The sequence below is a fragment of the Alligator sinensis genome, unplaced genomic scaffold (genome assembly GCF_000455745.1).
Source record: "Alligator sinensis unplaced genomic scaffold, ASM45574v1 scaffold170_2, whole genome shotgun sequence".
NCBI classification, from domain to species: domain Eukaryota; kingdom Metazoa; phylum Chordata; order Crocodylia; family Alligatoridae; genus Alligator; species Alligator sinensis.
This window is the reverse complement of record NW_005842290.1, coordinates 619,222-632,756: the sequence shown is the minus strand read 5'-3', so window position 1 is coordinate 632,756 and position 13,535 is coordinate 619,222. Positions and strand designations below refer to the sequence as shown.

The following is a 13,535-nucleotide window of genomic DNA, read 5'->3' as shown; positions in this document are numbered from 1 at the left end:
CAGGATGCTGAAGAGCCTGTGCGGGGGTGCCATACACATGCATGCGCTCGTGAGGAGGAAGCACAAGGTCACACGCCCTCCTCCTCCTCCTGCTTCTCCTCCTCTATGGGAGCCGGGTGCAAGGAGGGAGACGGGCTGCACGTGCGTGGCCGTGTGTGAAAACTGGGCTCCTCGTCCCCAGTGGAGCCGGGCAGCGTCCTAAGGCGCTGCTTCTCCTCCTCCTCACTGCTGCTGCTGGAGGCCAACAGCTGGCTGCTCCTCCACAGCTTCCTCTACCTGGTGCTGTACTCCCAGGTGTCCCAGGGCAAGCCTGCATTATGCTTTTTTCATTCATTGAGAAGTGAGTAGAAGTGAAAGTGTTCATTTTAGTCAAGTGTTTGGTATTATTTCTTTGTTGCTTTTGTTTTTATTTTGGATTTTGAACCACATTTCCAGACCCATTTCATTGTCACTTCCTGCAACTTCGTTGGTGTCAAAGGTCACATGACATCACTTTCTGATGTGATACCGCTTCCTGTGAGGTCTTTGAATATGGCTCGCCGGCCCACTGGGCGATAAAAAGCTCATGATCCGGCCCACTTTCAAAAAGGTTGGACACCCCTGCTTTATAAGCATAGCAGTTTCTGTCTCAAACTTGTGTAAAAATGGGCCTTCAGAGAGTACAGAGAAAGAAAAGAATTGGGGCGGCAAGAGGGGACTAGGGAAACAAGAAGCTGATTTTGTGCTATTGAAACTGGGCATGGGGACAGTTCAGATGAGTTTTGAGGGTTTTGTTTTGGTAATGTGGCTAGCTGGTTGTCTTAAAGGATTTTGGTGGAAAAAAAGGCATCCCCATATGCAGACTTTCTTCAGTTATGCTTGAAAATATCACTCAGATGTGTCAGAACAACCCACTGCTGCTAAAAAATAAACAAATAAACAAATAAATCTTGTCCTGATGGGTAACCTGCTGAGTTCATTGTATCCAGAGTTGTAACAGTAATTTCAGTTTTATGTCTGGGTAAAGGGAAGGGAGTAGTTTTAAAAAACATCTTGAAGCCTAGCGAAGTAGTTCACACCTTTATCATTCAGTACAACATGTTTTATTATGTAAATGATGGTGCAGAGCTTGGAAAGGTAACTGTAGGTTTTCTTTCCTTTTCTGTAGATTTTGAATGTGTTCTGAAAGACTAAATAATTTTTTTTTTTTTTTTTTTTTTTTTTTTTTTTTATTTAATATCTGGAGTAGCCCTCAGTAATCAACGCCCTTCCAGATTTTTATTCGGACCTGTAGTGCTGCTGCTGTTTGTTTTCAGGGGACATGGCTAATCCTCCTTTCCTCTTAAAAAAAAAAATTGTTGAAACGATATATTTGTGCCCATTCACAAAATTTCATTCTGAGGTTGCATATTGGTATAGTTAGTAAATCATTTGTTAGTGAACAAGCTAACATAAATCTGAAGTTCCGTTGTCACAAACAACAATCCTATTGAACAATTAAAATGTTGCATCTAATTCATCTAGTCACCTTACTTGCCTGTTTAATACACCTGTAGCCAAAAGTACCTGGCTAATGAGGTTCTTCTCAATAACATATCAGGCTAGTTTAATATTGCTACCTTTATGAGATGCAGCACTTTTTACTGGAGAAGGGAAGGGTGGCAGAATACCTTGCAGTGAGATATTATTGGGAACACACTATAGAAAAACTGCTATCAAGAGTTCAAGACTAGATGCACATTGGCTTGTGTTTTTAGCTAAAACTCATACTGACAGGTTTGTTACACAAGCCGTGTGTCAGCTTTCAAGTATATGAGCATACTTTATAACCTACACTAGTATATGTTGTCTTTTAATTTTGGTGTCCTGATGACCAAGTCTACTTGAAAATCTACTACATGGAGAGTCATTTTAATCAGCAAAATCATAACACCTATTGGAAAGCAATCCAGAGGGAAAAAACAGTATATGAGCCACTAGTGTTAAAGCAGCACTTTGATCTTAGGCTCTTAAATAGTCTGCTGTCCTCTAAGACTTAAAGCCAGCAAATTCATCATTTTTGAGCTAGAGGAGGTGTTTCTAAAGCCACAAAGATTGTGAACAGTCGACTTTAAACTGCTGTCAGTGCTAAAATACAAGAGGATAGGCGGTAAGCTACATTTTGGCCTTTAAGCAGCATGTATAGAGCTCTAGCTAGGATTTGGAGACTGAAGTTTTCTGTCTTGCTCTGTCACTGCTCTACTGTGCTAACTTAGGCAAGTCATTTTCTCATGAATTAGGGGGCCACTGAACCCAACAGGCATTCACCTTTTAGGGGTGGGGGGAAGGGCTCAGAGCTTGCCTGTGTTGGCCCAGGCCAGCAGGTAGCGGTGCTTCAGGAGGCTGCCAGACCACCCCTTTCCTCAACCCTGCCACCTCCCCAGCTGGCAAATGTCATTAGTGGATAGATTGGGGGGAGGGAATGGAGCCCCCCTGCTGCACAGTCCCCCCTAACTACCCCAGCTGGGATCTTGAGGGGAGCTTGGCCAGGCCTGCATGGTGTGGAGGGAGGTGGGGCTTCCATCCCTTCCACCCTCTGCACAAGTGTCTTTACAGCGGCAGACTTGTGGCTGCCTCGCCCGGAGTTGGAGGGGGGGAACAGAGACCCCCTGCCTCCTGGGCCTGGCCTGGCTCGCCTGCAAGGCCCCAGCAGGGGTAGCTTGGCCAGGCCCATGAGGTGTGGTGCCGGGGGGGAGGGCTCCATTTTCCCTCTCCCCCCACCCCAGCTCTGGGTGCAGTAGTCACAAGGCTGCCGCTGGCAAGACACTTGTGTGTGGGGCGGGGGAGGATATCCCCCTGTGTTGCAGGCCTGGCCCTACCCCCCAAAGCTCCCCAGCACTGGTAGCTTGGGTGGGGGCACATGTGGCAAGGGGGGCTCATTCTCCCCATTTCTCCTGGCTGCGCAGGGCGGAGACAGGTTTTCTGTTTCCTCTCTGACAGTCCTGGGGGTGGGGCTGCTCTTTGCAAGCACCAGTCCAGCCCTGCAAAGCCTCATGGGATGCTGGCAAAATTGCCTAAAATTAGCCCTTTCAGGGAACCTGCTACACAGGTTCCCTAAGGCACTCTGCCCTAGAGCTCTCCTGTCTGATTCTACATCAGACGAGGGTTAAATTTTTGCATGATCCACCATTTTAGAAGTATTCTGCAGCTGTGAATGTTTGTTGTGTTACAGAGAGAGTGCTTTCGGGGGGCCTCTGAGAAAAATGTAACTGCTGTACACACCCTGGGTTTCTGTTTCCACTTCCATGTTTTGACTGTCCTTTTTCCATTTAGAATATATGCTCTTTAGAGAAGGGATTATCTTTTAGTGTGCATCTGTTCAGTCATGCTTAGTGCAGTTGGGTCCTGATTCCAGGTGTGCTGTCTAGGTCCTACTGACCTACAATAATTAAAAAAAAAAAAGTTTTTAGTTATAGTCCCAAATGTACCACTTTTAAAATATACCATATATCTCAGGGATATCCTTATTCCTCTCTTAAGTAAGCATAGTTTTTAGTATACAATTAAAATAGATAATACGATTATTTTTTCCCTGTTTTTCAAAGTAGTTAAATTTTAAGGTCTGTTTCTGAAAAAAATGCAAAAATTCAATTTTTGCATCCAGAATGGCATTTCATGCCTCACGCTAAAGAGGTGCAATAATAGTTGCTCAAAGTTTCTTAAATATTCATTACTCCCAACAAAACTTCCACGATGGCATAATGAAATATAAGTGTAGTGCTTCTAGATGTGCGCTGTCTCATTCAGAGGGTAGACTTCATTGGAAATAAAAATTGCTCTATTTATTGATAAAAAATTTTGTCATCAGGAAGAGACTTGTTCTAAAGCTAAACATCCTTAGGGTCAACTTTTTACTTTGCAGTGTTTTCTTTGTTAATCATTTTAAAATTTTCCTTAAATTGGTTTGTAAATGGCTATGTTGAAAGAAAATAGCCCTACAAGTTATTGACTCTGAACTATTCCCTTTAATTGGTTTTACAGTTGTATCTTCTGGAGTCTCCCTCTTTCCCCCCTCCTCTATATGTCACTACTGAAGAGCTTCAGTTTTCCTTCAGGCATCTCCAGGCTAAGTAGAAGTGACAGGTGTCATTTTATTTTTGTTGCATAGTCATGATTGCTCATATCAGATGTGCTACCTTACCATCTGCCTAGAAAAAGACATAAGCATTTAGATTCAGTGCATTCTTCTAAAATGAGGCCAAGTATGTAAACTTGCAGGAGTGTAAGCATATCCCAAAGCTGACTTGATACTTTTTTTTTTTACTGATTACGAAGAATCTAATGAACATTTAATGGCATTCTAACTGCTTCTGCGTATCTTCTACTACCTCATAGCAAAGTATCAGCTAGGTGCACTTTTTGTAAAAGGTTCCTGCTTATGACTTGGATTTTTTGTTTTATTCAGTAAGAAAAGTCTGTTTAAAAATGTTAAAATAGAAGCGTTACATTTTCCCAATTTTAGAGGAGGTCTGCTGGAGAGAAGGGGCTTCGTCCCTCTCCACCCAAAATCATGTAACCACGTTCTCTTCATTTTTTCCTTAACCTTCTTCATGCGTTGCTTCTGTCAAACTACCCAAAATTGCTGTCAGTGGAGCAGTGGTTAGGCAGGTGGTCACCCAGAACTATTGTTATGCAAAGCCGTGTTTGTTTTGCTGTTATCTTGTTTGTTAACCCACTCCTTTGTCTTGCCATAGACCAAGATGGTCAGTTCTCTGTAGAAAGGACTCTTTAATGGTAGTTCATCACTTAGCACAAAGGACCTTGATCTACTGATCAGAACTATTGTGCTCCAAATGTGTATTACCCTGGGGGATCTGTCTGTCTGCAGTCACTGTTATTATGACAGCTCATGAAGACATACTTGAGCTAGCTTTCAAACTAGTCAGTGTGAGTACTTCTTGTAGTCCAGGTAGCAGGAAACTCAGCAAAAACCCATCCAAGAAGCTGAGAAGATGCTTAGCTGCCCCCTGAACTGTGTGTTGGTGCAGTTACATTGCTACCAGCACCCAAAGCAGCAAATTTAGAGCTGGCTCAAATGTGTACGTGAGAAGCAGCAACTACTGTTGAAACATGCCCTTCAAATAGACCGTAGCTGAATGTGTTGAAAAGGAAAACTCTGATCTTAAGACTAGCTACGTTCACATAACTCCTGGCCAGTAGCAGGAAACCATACAGAGGAAACAGTCTGTACAAACCTTGTCAGTTTGGGAGGGAAGGGCAGTTGACAACAAGGCATCTCCAACAGGCGTGTTACCCCCAGCTGTCCAAACATGATGCTAGTTTCCTCTCTGTAAGATTGTTCAGCCACAGAGATACGGAGTGGAATTTTGTCTTCCTGGTGACTTGATAAAGAAGCAGGAATAGCATACAAGTGCCAGAGATGTATTTCTCAGGAATGAAATGTTTGCAGGGATGGACATGCATTCCATGCAATGCTGTGGCTTCCAAGAAAGGAGGCAAAGGAAGGCAGAGGACATTTGTTTTTGTTTTTTTAAATTTGGGGGGCATTAAGGTGGTCCCTGCTTACTAGAAAGTCTCAGGAGTATTCTCTTTGTAGTCTCTTGCAAGAGAACTTAGTGTTGAAGTATGAGAGTCAGGAGGAGTAAGCTTAGAAAAAGAGATGCTAGGACCTACTTGAATAGCTGTGAGGCTATGTGGCTACCCAACGTGGATAGGTTGTGCAGCAGCATACCTCTGTGTTTGTGTGTCATCCCTGCAGGTAGATTGTGCGACAAGTACTGTCATTATCGTACTGCACTCTATACCCTCTGGTCTCTTGACCTCGCTCAAGGGTGTTTATCCAGGCCTTGACAGTGGTAATTATATCCCACAAGAAATAGAAGTCCTGCGTGCTTTTCCTTTTTAGAAGAAAAATTCTGAAGAGTGAATTCTTATAAGGAAGTATGTATGGCCCCTCTAATTACACTCTAGTCCAGCAGGATGGAACAGTGCAGCAATCTTCTCCCAGTGACATTCTCCCAGTGTTTTACTTAAACATTCAAAAACATTTCTGAGCAATTACTGAAGGTAAGATCTAGATTTTAAAACACATGGGAAAACAAAGGCTCAGTGAAGCAGACTTGGACTTAAGTGCCAGGTTTAGAATTTTATTTTTATTGTGTAAGGTAGTATAAAAGTGATACTGTAGCTGTGGTGGTCCAGACATTATTCAGAATGTCTTGCATTTGAAAGCTTGTCTGACTTTATTCCAACTCCATAGTTGATCCAATAAAAGATAACACGCTAAGAAATCTTTGCTTTTCCATCTTTCTTGTCTAACATTGTGGGATCCTACCCTTTTGATTGTTTATTTTTACTGTTATTTCAAGGGAGGGAAGATTTCAACCTCTTGTTGTTGTCCTTTGAAATTCAACAAGCTTGAAATTCCTCATGGGCCCTGGCTTTACCCTTTACCACAACCCCCTCTGGAAATATCGTCCTTGGTATTTGCTGTGGATAGAACGATTTGCATTGCCAGTTTTTCTCCTCTATGTCCTTCATTTTTCATAGAAAACTTTCTGATTTTGTCATCAAGAAAGCTGGTGTTTTTGTCCTCTCACTGCTTGCTTAATATATCTTTATTATTATTAAAGACAGACACACTGCTCTTGTAGAGGTCAGACATACTACAAAAGGTTTAATTTTATACTTGGTACAAAGAGGGGAAATGATTGAACCGGAATGGAATGTCAAAAGTAGACTGGTTACAGTAAAAAAAAAATAAAAATAAAAAAAAATCACCACTGCTAGTTCTGCTAAAGTAGATAGTTGAATGTGTACGACTGTTAATGTGACTGCAGAATCTTGCCAATAAGATGATTGTGTCTGAATATTTTTATTCAAAAAGAATGTAACTGAAAATGAGCCAGATAATTTCTTGTGCTCCAAGACACGATGCCTTTTGCCTATTATATGTAAACGCAATGCTGTATTTCTTAACTGCTAGAGTTCAGTTTTGACCAGCTATTTTTAATAAATTAAGAAGTAAAGTACAGAAAACAATTGATATGTTTGTATTTTGTCACTTTCTCTGTGACAAAATACTGCAATAAGTTACATTGCAATGAAACATTGCAAGGGAAGCATATCCACAGTGGTATTTGCAACAAGTAAATTTAGTTGTATTCCAAACAAAAAAAGTTAACAGGTTACATTTTAACTTTATCTTGTATTTCAAATTAAAATTTTTTTTTAATTATTTATATTCCTGTAACATCTCGAAACCTCACATGAAGTTGGCACTCTTTTGCCTTCAGCACTGGGTATGGATACAGTAGGGACAGTCCCTTCCCTGAACAGGAGACAGTCTCAATAGAAAGGGTGAGGAGGGAACATGACTTGTCCACAGGTCTTATGGTCAGTCAAGGGCAAAGTAGATAAAAGAACTGTTAAACCTTTTGAATCCTAGTCGAGTGCATTATTCCCTGGTCTATGCTATCTGAAGCCTATTCATATGTTTCCACAGTATCTTTGAAAATATTTGTTGCCATAAAGCTTTGCAAGCCTTTGTACTTTTAAAGCAAATTTGGCATGCTCTTTTCTTCTTCCTCTCCCCATCTTCTCCAAGTTACCCTTTTGTACCATGGTTCTGATAGCAGGGGCAGAGCAAAAACTGTCAGAAGTATGTGATCCTGATTTTATTCTATCCAGCCATGTCTACACAAGACACTGACTGTGTGGTCATTGTATAAACAAGTACTAAGTGACTGTGCAGTAATCGTACTTACAGCACAGTAGCATCGTCGAATGGCTTTTAGGTGATGCTGATTGCGCAGTAGTAACAAGCTGCTGTGCAGTCAGCATCACCTAAAAGCCATTTGATGATGCTACCGCACAGCTTGTTACTACTGCACAGTAGCATTGTGTCGTGTTTCCTGCCATGTGACACTACTGCTCAGTAGTAACAAGCTAATGTGCAGTCAGTGTCTCGTGTTGATGTGGCCTCCTCGTGCTAACGCTGGGCACATTCATTAGCTACTGTGTTGGGAAGAAGGAAGGGTCAGACCAGCGGTAGAGATTCATGAAGGCAAGAGACAGCCTTTTGTAGTAGGCCTAAGTTTGCATCTTTTACTACTTGTATTTGCAGTGGCTAAGAAGTATAGAGAGACAAGCCCCTCACCCCACTTGTTTGGCATTTGTTTGGGGTTTGTGGGGGTTTGGAAGTAGGGAGCAAGTTCTTGGCTTTGTTTTTTAGCAGTCATTCTCTTGCTTTTTCTTCTCCCAGCTGCTGTCCAAACAGTAACTATTACACGAGTAATTTCTGTGAAATATTTTAGAGTTAAAATGTTTGTCAACTAAGGACTCATAACAGATGATGATGCAAGAGACTGAGATGCAAGCCTGTGCAGGTTCTCTCGGTGCATCTGTTCCTGAGCAGTTAAGATTACTCAAAGACAGACAAATGATATTCGTTCTCTCAAATGTCAAAAGGTTTTGATGTTTATTGCTGATTTAACGTTCTGCTTGGATGATGTAAACTTGTTGAACTTTTTAATATTGCCATGAACTTAGTGTGCACTCACTAATTAGTGACTGGCTGTACTGGTTTAAGTGTAAAATAGTGACTCACAAGGCGAAAGCAAGTTTTGATATTGCCATTTTTTGTGTGAAGCTACAATATATTTTATCACGTTGTATGTATGTTGATTTTTACACTTGATATGGCTTATATCAGTCAACTTTTTAGATTTTCGTTCTTGAAACAAACGTAACGTGAGGAAGTGATTCAGTTCATCCATGTTGAGCAGAAATCTGACCCCTCCCAAAAAGAAAAAGCTGCATTTTCTTTTGTAATATGTCCTAATACATTAAAAAAAAAAAAGTTCTGTAGTGACATTTAAAATTATTTTAAATACCTAGCTAAATATTGCTTGATTGTGAAGCATTATAAATTGATTCTCGTTGATCCAGCTAAGTTTTTAAGAAACTCTCTCATTTAACTCACCTCAGGGCTTGCTGCTGAAAAAAAGATGCACAGACATCAACCCAAACTCACTCTGAGGTTTGTTTGTTTTTTTTCTCCAGGTTCTTGGTCGATGTTTCTTGACAGTGATGCAGGTTCACTTCCAGTTCTTGTCCCAAGCCTTGCAGAAGGTCCAGCCAGTAGCACACTCTTGTTTTGCTGAAGCTGTTTCCCAAGAAAGAAAGAATGCGAGTGGGGTTGGGACCTCCAATTTGAGCCCTACAACTGAGCTAGAGGATGCAGTACGATCATGGAGAGGAGCAGCAGAGGTATGGGCATCTTTCGTTAGTGATGCTGCTTCAACTTCGTATTAATAACGTGCAACTTTGGGATTATGTCACCTAATAAGGAAAAACTTTCTTAATATTTATTTTGATGGAACACTAAACATGACAGCCAGCCGTATTAAAAAATTAAAACCAGTTTTGGTACAATTGCCTAAACCTGAGCTGCTTTTCGTGGCGTTTCAACTGCATAGTCTTACCATATTTTCTTGAATACAACATATCCCCAAATAAAACATGCCCCTTCATTTTTGGGAGTCAGAATATATGGGGGGGGAAGGGGATGGTCCCAGAGTCATGGCAGAATGTCACATTGGTCCTCGTAGGAACAGACTGTCCAGGAAGTGTGGGCCCAGAAAATTCCTAGTGCTAGCCACTTCATCCACACTTATCTCCTGGGATGCCATACATCGTGGAAGCTCTGTCACACAAAGTTAGGGTCCAGGGCCTTGAAACTGTTAGCTCTTTAAGTAATTTTTTATATAAATTCTTGTAAATAAGGGTTGTTCCCACATCCCAAGCCCTATCAAGAAAATACCAGCAGCTCACTTATTTTTTTAGGCACAAGTTACTGTGCTCAGTCAATAGCTGTGGCTGCGAGAGGGTTAACACAGGACTTTCATCTTGGCAACCGCACGGCATGCACAATGTCTCTAGGTTGGCTTCTTATCCAGTGAAGAAAACAGCTTTTCTGTTTAAAACATGCACCCCAACTTCGGAAAGAGCTGATTTTGGGGGAAAGGTGCATGTTGCATATGGAAAATATGGTATTTAAAGATGTCTCTTCTCTTTAGTATGGCTACATGAAAGATGGTCCACAAACAATGGAAATAGTCTGTAATGAAGCAGAGAAATTAACTGTATACAAAGGGCTATCAAATGGACAAAGAAAACTGAAAAAAGGAGAGAAATTTCTCTAATCTTTTAATTAGGGAAGACATAGTTCTTAATTTATTTATTTTTTAAGCGTTCAGAGAAATTATTTAAGGAGATATTGTATGTAGAGTCAACATATTGTTTTGTATCTTAATTTTTGGTCACAACTAAGTTCTTGTCCTTTGTTGAAAAGCTGCAATACTCAATATTGTTTGAATTACAAACTCTCAAAGGCTAAGCATATTACTTATCTGTAGATTTATACGTTAAAAACATGTACTCTCTATAAAATCTATATAATCTCTGCAAGGAAAAATACATTTCAAGGGAGGATAGTTTAACAAGCCTTAATCTACCTGCATTTTTCTTCTTTCTGGAGGTTATTTCAAATGTATAAATAGCTCTTTAGATCAAAAATGACTGAGACTTTGAATATGTAGCTTCCTTAAAATTAAAGTAATGTGTGTATATGTGCTTTTGAAGTCTAATTTAGCAGCCCACACAGACATGTTAGTCATCCTGACTGGAAATCCTGTCAGGATTTCCATTTATCAACTAACATCTGCAAGGTATAGGACAACAAACACGTTTCCTGTGGAACTGTGAATCTAGAGCAAGGACTTGCAACTCCTACTTCAATTAATTTATCTTTCATTGGAGTAAGGCAGGAATTTAATTTCCTACCTACGTTTTTGGAGTAGTATTGTTAAATTTTATGCCGTAGTCTTGTTGATTTAAACATTATGTTAAACATTGATGTTTGACAAGATTTTGTGTCTCTGCAAAGCATAAATTAATATTATACTTCATATGAAGTTCAATCTGTAAAGCTCTGAGTTTCTAGGAAGTTGCTATATAGAAATTTCTGTCTTTGGATAGGTCTTTAATGGCACAATTCATATGGTTAAAGTTAGGCATGTATTTTGGCATCTTGACCCACTTACGCCATTTCTTTGAAGAAATGTATAACTGTTTCTGAATGCAGATTCATATATAAGGAGAATTAAGTCTGTTAAGTATACAAAAGTAGAAAATAAGAGAACATAAGTTCTCTCCTGTTACAGCAAAAGAATGTAATCTATTTCTATCTTAAATCACCTGTCTCAGTAATTGCAAGGCTTTAAGGTATTCTGTGAGCATCTAAACTCTTTAAATAATCAAGAAATGAATTTGGAGTATGCGGCACTCCTCCTGTTACGTTGTTCGGGCTGCATGTTTGTCATGGCCAAGGCTTCTATTAACAAACAACACAAAACAAAACTGTAACTTGGAGCTCTCATAAATCATGGTTTTGTCACCAAGGACAACTTGCTTCAGACAAGACTCCTCCCATGAACTTTAACCAATTGGCACTATATAGTATGTTCAGTATTGCAGGGAGTACAGTTCAGAAACTTAAAGAAAGGGATATTTGAATATATAATGTTCTTTGACAAAAATTTTACTAAGTAACTTTTAATAAACTAGGATGGCCTTGCATTTTTGTATGGATTTTCCCAAGTTCTGCCCTGATAATCTCCCTTGATCATACGTGGTGTCTTTTCTGTGTATGCATATATATGTGCTGGTGAGATTAGTCCTGGTTGTGCAGCGAGAGAGTATCTGTCCTTCCAGTTGAAATTACGGGTGCCTGTAGATGTGTGGGGACACTGCTTCAACACACTGTAACTACAGGACATCAGAGCATATTCAAATAGAGTCTGCTGGAGCATGCTAATTAGCATGTTCCACAGCCTCTGCGTATCACGTATTGGCATCCCCGCACTTCAAAATGGTAACAGGGGCACCTTAACTAAAGCTTGTTCAATGAGCTTTAGTTAAGTCACCCCTGCTACCATTTTGAAACGCGGGGTCACAGATGCACAAGATGCTGAGTGCACTTTAATTAGAGCAGCTTTCGGAGCCACTTTAATTAAAGTGCCCCCCCACCCCGAAACATGTAAAGGCGCCCTACATGCTCATCTTCCCCCTCCCCCATTCTTCCATTCAGTAATAACCATCCCACTGTGGCCTAGGTAGCAGGATTCTTAATCCACAATAGTGTTGAGAAATTGAGATGTGAAAAAGCATTGACTTGTGCTGCTAGCAGTCACTTTTTCACTATCTGAGGCATACACATGTATATGTTATATGAAGTGTGAGATTTTATTTTAGAGTAACAAAGGTTTAAATATTTGCACCAATTATTCTGTTCCAGGTTCTTTTCACTTTCTTATTTCAACTATATGTTGACTAGATCCATCATAATGTTGGACGAAAATTATTTAAGTATTTCTGATTGTGTCTTATGTTAAAGGCCACATCTCGACTGCGAGAAAGAGGCGGTGATGGGTGTTTGGCTTCAGCAGCTCTTCTGCTCACAAAGTGTGGCAATCCCTGAACATCAACTGAAAGAACTGAACATGAAAATTGACAGTGCTTTGCAGGTTCATTTCTTTGATGCTTTAATTTTTTTTTCATATGTCTATTCCAGTCAGATTGGGGGATGAAGAGGGGAAAGCATGCAGTGCCCCTGAAACATGGAGTGCAGTCAGCTGGAAGAATATAGTGGACTTCTGTAGTATTATAAGAATCTTGTAAAATTTAGGATTCTACAGAAGATCCCACAGTGTGTGTAACATGGCAATGTAAATTCATAAGTATACTTTTGCATCATTGATTATTGGCTGACTGTTGCATCTTTAAATCTTTTTTAACATCAGGCTTACAAAATTGCTTTGGAGAGTTTAGGCCATTGTGAATATGCAATGAAGGCTGGCTTTCACTTGAATCCAAAAGCTATTGAAGCAAGTTTGCAGGTAAGATCCATATACTTTTTCCCTTCCCTATTTGAAAATGAATGGTAAAGAATGATATTTTTTTATAAAACTTATTTACTCTTTTACTCTCTATTTACTCTCTTTATTTACTGTCCTTTTTTTATTCCTTGATCTACATTTTGTCTTCAAGGGCTGTTGTAGTGAAGCTGAAGCACAGCAAACAGGAAGGAGACAAACCCCACCTCAGCCAATTCAGTGTGAACTCCCAACTGTACCTGTTCAGATAGGATCCCACTTTCTGAAAGGCATATCCTTTAATGAGTCTGCAGCAGAGAACCTGAAGTTGAAAACGGTAATGGCTCAAAGTCAAACCATCCTTTAAATTTTTAATTAAGAATCAAGTAAATAGAGAAGTTTGACATCACACTTGTGTTTAAAAATGCACTTTTTTCAGAGAAGTATAGGAAAGCTCATGTTAATATACTTTTATAAACAATTTGTACCAAAAGAATTCAAAATGGACTTTTAGAAGTGGTACAAGAGTCAACTTACTAGAGTATAGAGTGCCATTCACAGGTGAGCTGTCAGGCTTTTGCCAGTATTTCTTCTCCCCCCCCCCCCCCCCCCCCACCCCCC

General features: G+C 40.2%; 1 protein-coding gene across 1 annotated transcript in view; it reads left to right on the top strand.

Annotated features, from left to right (window-relative positions):
• The window catches only part of KIAA0355 (KIAA0355 ortholog), a 99,545-nt gene that overhangs the window by 57,207 nt on the left and 28,803 nt on the right, over positions 1-13,535 (top strand). Inside the window, 5 exon segments of the mRNA XM_025209471.1 lie at positions 9,043-9,249; positions 12,437-12,480; positions 12,482-12,566; positions 12,843-12,938; positions 13,090-13,251. Coding sequence (XP_025065256.1) covers positions 9,043-9,249; positions 12,437-12,480; positions 12,482-12,566; positions 12,843-12,938; positions 13,090-13,251 — 594 coding nt within the window.